This window comes from Ambystoma mexicanum, chromosome 8 (genome assembly GCF_040938575.1).
Source record: "Ambystoma mexicanum isolate Mex_15411 chromosome 8, UKY_AmexF1_1, whole genome shotgun sequence".
In the NCBI taxonomy this organism is placed as follows: domain Eukaryota; kingdom Metazoa; phylum Chordata; class Amphibia; order Caudata; family Ambystomatidae; genus Ambystoma; species Ambystoma mexicanum.
This window is the reverse complement of record NC_090929.1, coordinates 330,433,292-330,446,874: the sequence shown is the minus strand read 5'-3', so window position 1 is coordinate 330,446,874 and position 13,583 is coordinate 330,433,292. Positions and strand designations below refer to the sequence as shown.

General features: G+C 46.1%; 1 protein-coding gene across 2 annotated transcripts in view; it reads left to right on the top strand.

The window, feature by feature from the left end:
• RABL6 (RAB, member RAS oncogene family like 6) overlaps positions 1 to 13,583 on the top strand; it is a 931,527-nt gene that overhangs the window by 468,288 nt on the left and 449,656 nt on the right. For both annotated transcript variants that reach the window (XM_069609758.1, XM_069609759.1), the window contains one exon: positions 10,004 to 10,353. In XM_069609758.1, coding sequence (XP_069465859.1) covers positions 10,004 to 10,353 — 350 coding nt within the window. The remainder of the gene's footprint in view (positions 1 to 10,003; positions 10,354 to 13,583) is intronic.

Genomic DNA, 13,583 nt, shown 5'->3' with positions numbered 1-13,583 from the left:
TGTGGACTAGGTCAGTAAGAATACAGAAGGCAAGGTCTCGGGAGCCTTCCGGAAAGCGATGTGATCTTCTATGCGGCGGATGCTAAATGGAATAGAGTTCCAGATGATAGGAGCTTGGGCGGAGAATGACGATCCCCCTATTCTGGTCAATTTTGCTACTGGGATTATGAGAAAGAGAGCTGTGCCTGCTATCTGGTTTCTGGTGGCCCTGTAGTTTGCGTTGTAAATATTCTGGTCCTGTGTTGTGCAATGCTCGGTGGGGGGATGCACATTGCCCTGAAGGTGGATTGTCATCTGATCGGCAGCCAGTGAAGGACACAAAGGGCGGGTGCGATGTGTTCTCTGGGGCCTAGAGCAAGGAGGAGCCCTCTTGCAGTGTTTTGAATGTATTGGAGTTTTTCAGAGTTGTGATGCAGGTGCCCGCAAGTATAGGGTGTTGGCATAGTCTAAGCGTGAGAGGACGATGCCCACAATCGCGGCGACTGTGTGGGAAGGTCAGGTAGGGCAGGCAAGATTTGTCCGAGAATGCGTAGGTGAAGGTAGCAGGATTTTGTCACTAAATTGATGTGATGTGAAGTGAAAGTGTCAGGTTTGAGTCCATATTGCATTTGAATTTGTTTGTGTTGGAGGTAGTGAGGGCTAGAGAGATAAAGGACAAGGGCTTGGTTGGTGGAAGAGGGCAGTCTTCTCGCTGATCATGATTTCAGATTTTCCGGGGTTGAGAAAAAGGTGCTTTGCGGTCATCCAGGCGAAGCCCAGGGTGGAATCTTGACCGGACTACCACCAATCTTAGTCAGCAAAGGGGAGACATAGGGTTCGGACTTTCTGCCCACACATCCCTGGGCTATCAATAGGAATGCAAACGCCCTTACTCCAATGTCTTCAGCTAACACTTTAGGGGTTCCTGAATCTGCTGGGCCCTCTTCTGGGCTTTGTCCAGTCGAGGGAGGTCATGGGCCAGCTGGTGCAGAGGTCATTTTTTCGACAACGGGATTGGGTTCAGCTAGTCAGTGATTCCAGACTGATGAGACAGTTTGTGAGACTGGACAGCTGGACACCCTTAGCAGGATGAAGAGCTCCACACAGCCGTTGACCTCCAGAACATGAAGAAGGTGGTATGCAGCATTGGTCACCATGATCAGGGAGCAACAAACTATTCTCATGTTGAGAACAAAGGTGCAGGCCCTGAATGGCTTGTTGAAGATCTGCCCAGTTCTATGGCGAAATGTACAATGGTCACTGGCGCAGCAAGCTAGGCCAAGACCGAACTGGTCATCCCACAGTGTGGTACAAGGACTTATCCAGAGGCTCAACCGGCATGAATGTTCAAGCAGGAGTCGGGACAGATTGTTCCCACCAGCCCAGGGGTTGTAGCACTGACTAGAGCCTTCTGGAGAGCTGTAGATTTGAGCATGTGACTTGCTGGGAGGCAATTCTTGTTGGCTGGAATGGTTGTTTGTTCAAAAATGTTTTTTGGCGGCGAACCCTCCCAAACCCCACGTGGTTGATTTGGGCTCCTTCGCTACGCTTGGTCGCTCTTGCAAAATGTGTTGAATATATTTACACCCCTCCAATAAAAATATTCACCAGCCACCACTGTAATTGAGTGTAGATGTGCAGACTCAGACAAGGAATATTTGTTGCCATTTCACAAAGACATGATGGTCTATAGAACACATTCACCATTTTTCCCAAAGTAATCTGGGATTTTCATTGAAACCCGACATTTTCATTACCCTCCTTTTTTCCTCAACCCTGAATCAACCCTTTACAACCTGGGTGAGAGCAGGGATCTGCTATTTATTTTCTTCAGGGTACATGAGATGTTTGCTCTTCAGACAGTTGTGGATCTTCTCCAATACTGAATAATCCAAGGAATCCATTGATGTTGGATGGGTACATGCATTCTGGAGTATTGTAAACTGAGAGACCTCTATCCTCTAAAGGGCTTGTATATCCGTTTGGTGCAGCATCAGTAGTCTACCAAAGACCTGTCCCATGTGAGGACATTTGCAACTTGAGATACTCATGTCCTCTGTAAAATACCACTAAATGCATTGCAATTTTAGGGGACTCCCAGTTTAGACAACCAGTTCTTGGCATAATGAGCCTATTCTAAAGGGCTTTCAATAGTTGTTCTATGATTCTGTACAAAGTCCAACCCCCAATCCCTTTCTCGAAAGTGAATTTCAATCCCTCAGTGATATGGCCAAAAGGTGATGGGATATAGGAGTAGCTGTTAACTATCCTCCATAGGCCTCTCTCTGTCCTCTACCATTTGTCCAACATTGGATGGTGATAAAGGGAGGCATATGCAAGGGAGGTTCCGGTCCTGTCCTCAACACAGGGATGACTTCCCATGTTAGGCAAGAAAAGGGGCTATGGTTTAAGGAGTACACTAGACACCAAAGTGAGAAACTATCAATTACTTTGTTCTGAAAATAGCATCCAAATCAGACTTTCATTTGGGGGATAGGTTGACAGCGTTTCTTCCCTTTTCCAGGAGACCTTATGTAATCTTCTGTTCTAGCTTTAGTCTGTGGGATCTTTGGGCATTTTATCTGGCCTTGTACCTTTGTAATTTGAGGGAGGAGCTCAGGTGTACAAGGCTGGGTTGTGCTTATTTTGGGCGAGTCACTCGCAAGCGGTGCAGGCTATCCTATTATGTTGACGTCCTCTCCACGCCATAAGCTCCACGCCATAAGCACTCCAGCCTAGTATCTTCTGTCTAGAATGAAAAGATTGACCTGCAATATGTTTCTGGAGTCTCCTCTTTACACATTTTAAGGAGGTTTGATCCCTTTTGACCACTGTTGGTCTGTCTTGGGAGAATTGGCTCAAAGTTAATTGAACAGAGTGTATGCATATGTGGTATTTACGACAAGCTGTTACTTTTGACATGGTTTCACTTTTTTTTTTGGGTCGGATTGGGTTTAGAAAAGGGTTGCGGTTTAATCGTTTCACTGGTGTTCTTTACAGTAGCAAAAAAGAGAATTTGTGCTTTATGCAGAGATGAAGACATTCTGCAACAGAAGTGAACTAGTCACTATGTCTCTTCTATATTAGCGGCAGATTTCCATAGGCCACATAAGAAAACATGTAATCTTGGTACAATACAGCCAGCTGTTACGAATTCAGGGAATTGGTTCAAGTTCCCCAAAGGGAACTGTCATGTTGCCCTGTTTGCTGATGCTCTCACTAGGAGGCGTTTCCTAAGGCTTATGTGTAGGGTGTGAGGAATCATGGGATTTTGTCCCTTCTCCCCAGGGGGTAGCCTTTCCATGTGAGATTAAGGAGGTGAGCCCACTACGCAAAACCCTTCCTAGGGCTAGAGGCAAACAGGACCTCGCCGGGAGAGACTCTGTCCTTTGGGGACAAGGACTCCCGTTCTGGGAAAGAACTCCCTAAGCCACATCTGCTTTCTAAGACATACTATGAAGAACAGGAGGAAAAACCATTTAGAGTTTGTTAGTTTAAAATAAGTACTGTATTGCTACCTCTGATTGGAAACTTGAAATGTACTGAGCCGAAGAAAAGCAGTGGAAACATAATGATCTTGAATCAGACCGAAAAGAAGGACTTTCACGCTTTCGCAGGTCCTCCCCAGCAGAGCATGTAAGAGATCAGGCGGAGACCTGTGGGGACAGGAGAATGCCACCGAGTTTCAAACACTTGCAAAGACGCACTGAAGGAAGCTTGTGTGCCCAGTGTCTAAGACAGAGCAAAAGTGCAAACACAGCTGTGTACACCTGGAGTCAGAGAAGGAGAAAACCGAGCACTTAGAGGGACGTAAGTCCTCCATGCCCGGAAAGGGGAACATACAGTGCAGTGACAACGAACAAGCCATGGAGCACTAGGCAGTCCATGAAGTACGCCTACACCATTTTGACGAAGGAACAAGCTGAGATAATAGAGGAAACTAGAGAGAGCCTGTGTGAGAAACCACAGAGACCACATGACAATTGATCCACAGGGTCCCTCATGTACATACGACCCAGTGACAATATCCCTGAGGAACACAGGTAAGGGGGAAAGTGGGGGACCAGGGAGGGGACAGTGAATAACAATAATTGGAACATTTGAAATCTGATTGGTACTGGGACGAGTACAAGAGTGTGTGAGAAGAATAAGTCATAACTGGGATGCTCAAACTCATCCCAGTAAAGAAAAAGTATCAAGAATAAGTGAAGCAAGTGGAAATCATTATTTGAGTGCTCATACTCGTCTCGGTGGAGACCAAGTATCAAGAATAAGGGAAGAGATTGAAAATCATTATTTAAACATTCATGCTAGTTCCAATAAAGACATACGGCTTGATTTACATAGCGTTTTCAAATAGTATTGCATAATTGTAAAACACTTTTGTAAATCAGACCCAGAGTGTTGAGAATAAGAAAGGGGTTGTGAGTTGTTGGAAAATAAAGAGCCAAGAAAAAGAATAGACTTTGAACAAAACTAAACCTTTGAATGTAGCTAGAAAAGTAAAGAGAACCAAGGGACAAAACAAGAGTAAAGTAAAAAGGATAAAAGGAATCGCCCAACAGAAAGTACAAGTGAAGCATATACAAATCTGGTATACGCACTATGGAACTTGATAAGAGTAGTTAGTAAGAACTACTCCAAGATTCAATACTGAACTGAACCTGCTGAAGAACCATTTCACAGGAGACAGAAGTCATTATCATGTGCTTTGTTATTCTATATAGTGGTAGGGTCAGCATGGGATAGTTTTTGGACAGTGGACAGATCTTACTTTTGGACTATCAGACGACTGACGAGCACATTAGTTTGTTTGGTTGGGTAGGGAACATCCTTAGTAGAGGGAAAGTTAGGAGTTTTTTTTATTTAATAAAGCAATTGTATATGACAGACTACAGTCCATGTCCATCTTCCTACCTGCCACATGGGCAAAGCAAGGTACTTCCACTCCTAGGTTACAGGGCTTTGTCCTTTGCTGCCTGACTTTCCTTGTTTTTCTTTTTGGATGATCAGCCAAGGCATCATTCTCAGGAGGGCAGTACAATGGTAACATGGAACAGAACAAAGCACAAAAATATTAATTAAGCTGTACTCATTTCTCCAAAGTGCTTTAGTTTGCTGAGGTCCCTGCTGTGTCTTAGTATTATCAATTTACATTCAAGTGGGTTGTATAGTCCACTTCTTTTCTCGGAGTTCAGTTTAACTTGATCAGAAACCGTGATCTGGAAAAACTGAGTGCGCTGGCATGAGTTCCTTACAATCCAATTGGTTTTTAAAAGATTCATTGTACCATACGCTAGTAAGCATTATGGGATTGCCCTCACAACAGATGTATTGAAAAATATATTCTTTATTTCAATGTTATTTATATGGGAATTATGCAGAGATGAAAATGCGTCGTGTAACAGGTAAATCACTTTTTAAGGGGATTGGGTCCTCTGATGTATTCCTTATCTATGACAGTAATCACCACAGCTGTGCTGCTTCGAAAAATCTTTTGGCGTCTGCGTCCTGCGTCGATGATGTTGATATGCTGTCCTCAAGGGCCTCCATCTAGCTGACGTCACCGGATTTTATAAGTAGGACGCACGACGCCCGTAGCCTCAGTTCTGTTTTTTCCGCGAACGTGTTCACTTCGGAGATCTCGCCGCGCTTTGATTCTACTGAATCCTGTTGTTTCGGTACTTCGAACCTGTTTCTTCATTGCTATCGTATGATGTCTTCGGCTTCTTCCACCCCGCGGTCCGGGTTAAGAAGTGTCGGTGTGCGGGTCCAAGATGTCACTGACGAATACGCACAATGCTTGTCTCTGGTGCCTCGGGGAGGACCATGAAACGGACGACTGTGTCGACTGCCAATCGCTCACATCGAAGACCTTGCGGGAGCGTAAGAAGAAGCTGTCGGTAAGGTGGCCAAGCTCCGGAAGTCGCGTTCCACTGGTCTTTCGACGGACGATTCGAGGGGCGAGTCCGGGGGTTCTCGGTCTGGGAGTCGGTCCCGCCATTCCTCTGCCTCGTCGAGGCACTCCAGGAAGCGCAGTCACAGGTTGCCTGCCCTGTCCTCTTCCGAGGACTCCGCCCATCGGCGGGTTGCTTGTCCCAGCAAGCATTCCACTCCTGAGGAATGGGATTCCTTCCGAAAGGAGAGGTTGGTGATTTTTCAATCGCAGGGCTCCGGTCCGTCCGCGCCGTCTGAGGACGCTGGTTGTGGCCGTGCTAGAGAGACCGCTCATGCGCCTTCGGGCTCGAGCAGTCGTCGCGATCACCGGGCGCCTTCGAGGTCCCGGTCGGACAAGGATGGTCGCTCTAGACATGCCCGTTCCAGGTACCGGTCCTTGACGCCCTCAAGAATCTGTGAAGTTTTCGAGGAAGACATCGACGCCGGCGGCGCCAAGGTCGTCGACGGACTCTCTCGAGGCCCCGCCTCCGAGGAAGTCGTCGACAAAATCGGCGCCCCGGCTGTCGAGAGACACGCTTGGGGCTCCGCCCTCGAGGCCTGTGTCGACACCGTCGAAGCTGTCGACGCCCTCGACCCCTTTCGCGGCGGCCTTGTCGGAGCTACCCCGTGGCAGGGTGGCACCCCCAGAAAGGCCCTGGCCAAGGCTAAACATGTCTTTGTGCCTTTTTATGTACCCTCCTTCCAGCCTATGGATTATATTTCTGAGGTGGATGAGGGGTCTGAGGAAGGTGAGGTTCCTGCAGAGGTTCCTGCAGAGGTTCCTGATGACATTGTTTCTGGTCATAGTCAACTCGCTGCACGACGCCAGTGGTCTAGACACCTCTCCGGAGGTGGAGTTTGGTCGGCCGGAGCCTGGCACGCATGTCGAATCCTCATACCGGCGCCTCATGTCGAGGGTCACGAATTACCTGGGGTGGTCTGCCCCCCTTGGGGATTTTCAGCAGGATGACCTGACTGATATCTTGGACCTAGGCCCTCCAACTGACCCAGTGCTGCCATTCCATATGGCCTTGCAGAGAAGGGTGGCTGCGGCTTGTCTTCTCCGGAGAGTCTCCCGGCAGTGAGCAAGTCCTGAAGAAATATCGCCCGGCCATTGGCGACCCCTGCTACATGACCATGCACCCTACTCCGGAGAGTTTGGTGGTGCAGGCGGCTATGGCCCCAGCAAAGCAGGCGTCGTACCCTACCATCCCTCCTGATAGGGACGACAAACATTTTGACGGCTGGGCGAAGAGGTATTTTCTTCTGGGGTATGGTGCTTGAGGCTGCCAACTCCGTTTGTGCCTTGTCTCGTTTCACGCACACTCTGTGGAACTGTATTTCCCTAGCGGCTGATCATATTCCCAAAGGGGAGGAACGGGGTGGTTTCCTTGCTATCGTGCAGGGTAGCAAGGATGCAATGTGTGAATCTGTTCAGTCGGGTCTGGACATGGTTGATTGCGTCAGCCGGTTCAATGGCGGCAAGCACCGTAATACGCAGGTTTGCGTGGTTGCGGAAGTCGGGTTTTGCTCCTGATGTGCAAGCCCGGCTCCTCAACATGCCGATCTGATTGTGACCATCTTTTTGGCAGCAAGGCTGACGAGAGTCTTGAAAGGTTGCAGACCTCCAAAGCTGCAGCGAAGTCGTTGGGCGCTGCAGTTCGCCAACCTCTGCCTTTTCGTCCTGTGGAACAGAAATGAAGGGGAGGTTCCTTTCGATATTACTCGTCCTTTAGTAAATCGAGAGGAGCTTCAAGTCAAAGGGGCAACCGTAAGAGTGCCAGAGGTGGAAAACAAGGTACTCGAGGTGCCAAGGCCGAGCGAACAGATGCCTCTTTGCCCTCAGGCACTGCTGCAGCCGCTTTAGCTCAGTTATGAGGCCCATGCTTCTCGGGTTGGGGGAAGGCTGGCGCAGCATCTTGTAGAATGTTGTGCCATTACTTCAGATGTGTGGGTTCTAGAGATCATAGCCACGTTTACTGTCTTCCTTTCCGGCAGAGGCCTCACGACAATCCACCAGGGAATCTCTGAGTCCGGATCCGCTCCTTGCGCAGGAAATTCAATACCTGCTGGAGAAAGGCACCATAGAACTGGGGATGATATTCCCCTTATTTTTTTATTTCGAAGAAAGACGGAGGATTGAGACCCATCATGGCCTTGCGCGGTTTGATCAAGCTCCTCAGGAAGGACAAGTTCAAGATGGTTACTCTTTCTCAAGTCCTCAAGGCCCTTCAACTTCAGGACTGGTTGGTGTCTCTCGACCTCAAGGACGCTTGTTTTCATGTGCCGATCCATCCCAAGCACAAGAAGTACCTGAGGTTTGCGTTTGGCGACTCGCACTTTCAGTTTCGGGTCCTGCCATTCGGATTGACCTCCGCCCTGAGGGTTTTCACCAAGCTCATGGTGGTGGTGGCAGCGTATCTCAGGAAAGGGGAGATACATGTCTACCCCTACCTAGATGATTGGTTGATCAGAGCGCGCTCTCCAGAGCAAGTCCTGGATCATCTGTACGTCACCAGAAATAACTAAACAAATCTTTTGTATTGTTGGAAAGCATTCCATGCTTCAACGTGAACTCGGCCACTCCCAGTCTTTGTACCATGCAAATAATGACTTACTGTTGTACATAGCTCACCTGTGGTTGCTGGCTATGACACACTTAGAATAGGAGCGTACTAACTGCTGTTTTCTTCACAGACTATGATACGTCAGCAATATAGTTGACTAGTCTGATGTACAACTAAGCTGTTCTATGTAGCCGCACAGATCAGTTTCCTTCCACATTGCAAGTTACAATCTATTTCTTACGGACAATGTGCTATACATATAAGACCCCCATTCTCAATTTTGTTAAGTCTATTTATACCAGCCTATTTATTCTCCTCGGAACATAGTTTATTTAGGTCTGTGCAGCTTTAAATATTTTGGCTGTGTCGTAGCCATTAGTTACTGCACACATGAATTACTTAGAACACTTTCCTTCAGTGTCCCCTCTCTTTGACGTTAAGCTCATGTGATTTTAAAAGTCTTTTTGGTTCACTAAACAGACACCATGTGATCATACAGCTGATAAATAAATACTTTGCTTGACTTTTGTGGATGCCAAAAGTATCTAGCTGAGTGCGCAAGTGGCAGAACCCCTACCTTTTTCCAACAGTGAAGCAGTAAGTAGGGCATCTGGCTGCTATGTCGTTGGCCAGGTTTTGGCCCTATTAACCAGCATGTCATAATGAGGAGGCTTTAATCTAAAGTTCAAGCTTTGTTGCAAGTTGATCTGCTACATATTGCGCATACCATTGACGTGTCAAAAACAAGCCGCGATAGCTAGAAAAGGTTTGTTTGCCACTACCTTAGCATGACTATTCGTATTTAGCACTATTATTCATTTTCAGTGGTGTGTCTAGAAGTGAATGGATACAATAGCTACAACCTGCAGGTTACTGAATTGTCATTATCGAACTGTACAGAGTTGTGTTCTTCTGTTTAAAGTGTTATCTGTGTATAACATATAATCTACAATTGGTAGCCATGACAATTACTACATGTTTCATATTTGGTGCTGCTCTTTGTCATTGTGTGGTTTTACGTGGATTTATGAACTGGGGTTTAGAGTTGAGGAAGTCCCTTTTGTAGACATTTGGTACTAATATGAACAGATGTTTATCGGAAAGATGCAATACTGGTGCAATATCTGTTGTGTGGTAAGCCACCCCCATTCACTTCTTGGGAATCTTGGCTGTCTACAGCCATGTACTGCAATGAGTTTCTGATGACCATACCCAAATAAAGCAAAAAAATAGAAATCGGATGTAAAAAGTACAAGGGTGGTGTCCCCATATAAAGCATACTCCTATTTCCCTGTGGAAAGCAAAACTTACAGAAGAAAACTATGTATTCAGTTCTGGAATGCTTTTATTTCAGCCAGGCACACTGAACAAGGTGATGACACACAATTGACTGAAATGTGATCCTGGCAGTCCGGTGATTGTTTTTACCAGTAAATTGTATGGATATGCTAAGGTATAGATATGCATGTGCTCCGGCACAAAATTCTTAAAACATTCATTTCTATCTTGTGTTCAAATAGATTCCTTGAAATGATGGAAGCTCGCAGCCGAGGGGCCGTTTCACCTCCAGCAACAAATGGACAAAGCTCTCCCTCAGGCTCTCAATCTCCTGTCATTCCTCAGAGTTCTGCATCTACTGACAGCTCTAGTCCTGGAACCCCTCTTCAGCTTCCTCAACAGCCCCCATCACCTGCCTCACCACCAGAAGCTGCCTCACCAATACCCACCCATGAGGTCTTACCGCCTCCACTTCTTATGTCCCCACCTGTGGCCTCGCCACCACCTCCTGTTGCAGTCCCCCAGCAAAGGCGCAGTATCATGTCAAGGCTTTTTGGATCATCTGCTCCAGAGACATCCCCTTCCAAACCAGGTATGTCGCAGAGTTACATGCATGTTACGAAAACACACTTCACTGGATGTTTTCTTTTCATATACTAAGTAAGAATAACTGGGATACTGGAACTAGCTCCAATGATCAATTGAACTTTATGCACCGGCTTGCCTCCTACATGCTCGGCAAAATGCCTAATCGCTCTCATGTGCCACTGCGGTTGACTGTGCTATCCTTATCCAGCCTAGAAGTTAAGGGCTCCAAACTGTGGGAATAGAAGCACTCATGCCCTACGCTATGACTGGGCCTGCTGTGTGTCCTTTGCCCGCCACCAGGCATACACTACGCTCTCAGGCCTGGAGATTTCTACCTCCAACTATCTGAAACCGTTGCCCTAGACTTGAAACCCGAATCCTAGCAGCACTTATGTACCTATGCTATGACGGAGCTAGATCATTGCCTTCCTCTTCCTGGTATACACTACGCTCTGATACCAAGAGATATCCATCTTCAATAACCTGGATCGATTGTGCTAGACTCGTAAATTAAGCACTCATAGCACTTATGTACAAACACCATGACTGAGCTTGATATTTTCCTCCTCCTAGATATGAACTACGTCATCAGTCCTGGAGATGTCTATCCTTGCTAATCTTACTTATCTGGAATTCTTTTGAGCAGAGCTACATACGGAGGGCCTTCTAGCACCTATATTGAAACAATGATTTTGGCCAGACCCGGTTGTCATCATCCATCAGACATGAATGTTCTCGGATCATGTGATGCTTAATCTGATCTGTCTGGGAATGAATTGATCCCGGAACTCCGTTCACGTGTGGCGCAGTAACACCTGTATTCTGATGCTTTATTGGGCTTGCTCTTCGTCTCTTGCTGTTATTCACTATGCTCTCCTATCAAATAATTGCTCGAGCACTCTAGCACACCCAGCTCTCGCAAGGGACTTTGATGTGGTGTAATTTCACAAATACTAAACATAAACTAGGACGGGAATACCCGACCACCCGCTGTAAACAATTACTCAGGACCTGGAAAATGTGTTTCCAATAGCACTTATGCTCTAACTTTACTTACACCTTCAAGGTGTAACACGCTCTAGAAATCAGGCAAGGTAACGAAACTGGCGCAGCAAGCACCTGCAAGGGACATCGATGTGCTGTACATAATTGTGTTAGTCAGACACAGCACAAACAGCAGTGCCTGGCCAGATGCTGGATCATTCGGGTTCACTGAGTATGAGTCACCATATCTAGGAGGCACTTGTGCGTCGGTTAGTACAGAATTGGATGCAACCACACACAGAGAAGGTACTACCAACAAGCGAATGCAGACCCAACAAGACACATGGATGACCATAGACACTGATGCTTGAACGGGCTCACAAGAACCATCATTTCTAGGACGTAGTGGTAGGACCGATAGAACTGAATTGGATGCAGCGGTACTCCAATAAGCAATTGCAGACCCAACAAGACACAGGGATGACTATAGCCTAATAGCCCCGAACCCAAAGGGAGATGCTGTCAGCTCGACAGGCACTGGAAGGTCATCAGGAAGAGGGTCTCCCTCCAATCCACACAGACACTCAAACACTCCATTATGCTAACTTTCTCCTCTGTACTAACCAACAATAGAATGCAGCTATAACTCTCGATAAATTTGGCCTAGTTGCACACATATTTGTACACCTCCATGATCACCTCAACAGTCTTTATAGTGCAGCTATACCCCTCTAAAATCGTCCTACCTGAACACATCATCCTATTCACAAACTCCACCAGCGCCAGAAGGCAGCTACCCAAATCCAATTGGCTTTGCTGCTCATATTCTGCTGATCACAGACAACCATCGCACCACACCTAGTACTAGAATGAAACTACACACCACTTAATCCACCTCGGATGCACACATACAGAGTGCACCAAAGTACTATTTACTACACTACTATTCTCCACTAACCTGTACTATGGCCCGAGGGCCGTTCAAACAACAGTGCTTTGGAATCATACCAATTGTAAAAGGTGCTATACAAATGTTCAATATCGTAACATACTAGTCTATACCCAAACACCAAGCGTACCGGCGGGCAGAAATTGTCGCGTTTGTATGAGTTTACTCCTTCCATGTATGCTTCTGATCTTGTATTGTCCCTTTTATATAATAGAAAATAAAACTGTATCATATAATCAGTCTACTGTTGATGACCTAGTCTCCTATACAGAAACTGTATAGCAAATTTGTTTTTAAGTAAGCAAGCTGGTTTGAAATACAAAATGTTGTGTTTGTCTTACTGTTTGTCTGTTGCCTATTCAATTCTTAGTAGACACTCTTAATTTGTATTTATTGCCTTGAATGAGCACCATGCAGAAAGCCGATGTTTTGAAATTGCCACAGTTCATGGTTTTCTCCAGCCTTATATGAAATGTGCATATATGAAGGCTTTCACTACATATTGTTTGTCAGTAGTGATAGCTTGTTCTCTGGGACACATCTTCTAGACTGTGGAGTATTGTTTTCATTGCATTGGTATTTATGCAAGGGGTTATCTATAAACTGCTGCCACAGTGCCTCCAATTTTGTTCTCCCATTTTTGTTTCTTTCATGAAGAATGCACAGTGTATTGCTCTGAGATATATTAGAACATGGTTTAGTGTCTTTCCAATTGTTCAACATTCTTATACACTTAAAGCCTTTTTCTGTCAGACCTAACATTTGCTCGACCACCCAGCATTTGTGATTTGGCTTTTTTTTCCTCTGATGTTTTAGGCTTGCTGGTGACATCCAGAACACCTTTGCTTTTTATCATCCTTTTTCTGTAGTGTTTTCGTGTCAACCGTTCCAGAACAAGTGAGGCTTCTAAAATTGGTCAATTTTCAGGTTGAAGTTGTTTTTGTCTTCTGTTCCTTCCCTCTGCTAATGATCTTAGGCAAAGGAATGCATTAGTTTTCACCTCTAAAACCACTGAGTAGGCTGCCACTCACAGCAACTGAGAAATGACAGTTCTCATAACTTTGCACCACTCACAATCTGCTTTGGACTTTTTAGTAATGTTTGGCGAGGAATATTGTAGCTTTTTATGAGTGCTTCGATATGGAGCTAGTTCTTCTCTTCCAAGCAAGTTTGGAATTAACAGGTTCTGTGTCCTACGATGGTTGTGTGTGTGTGCGCCTAGGTGTCTGTCCTATGTCCACCAGAGGCACTTCACGAATGAGATACAATGGCAGTGTGTAATCTGGGAAGATGTAAACAAG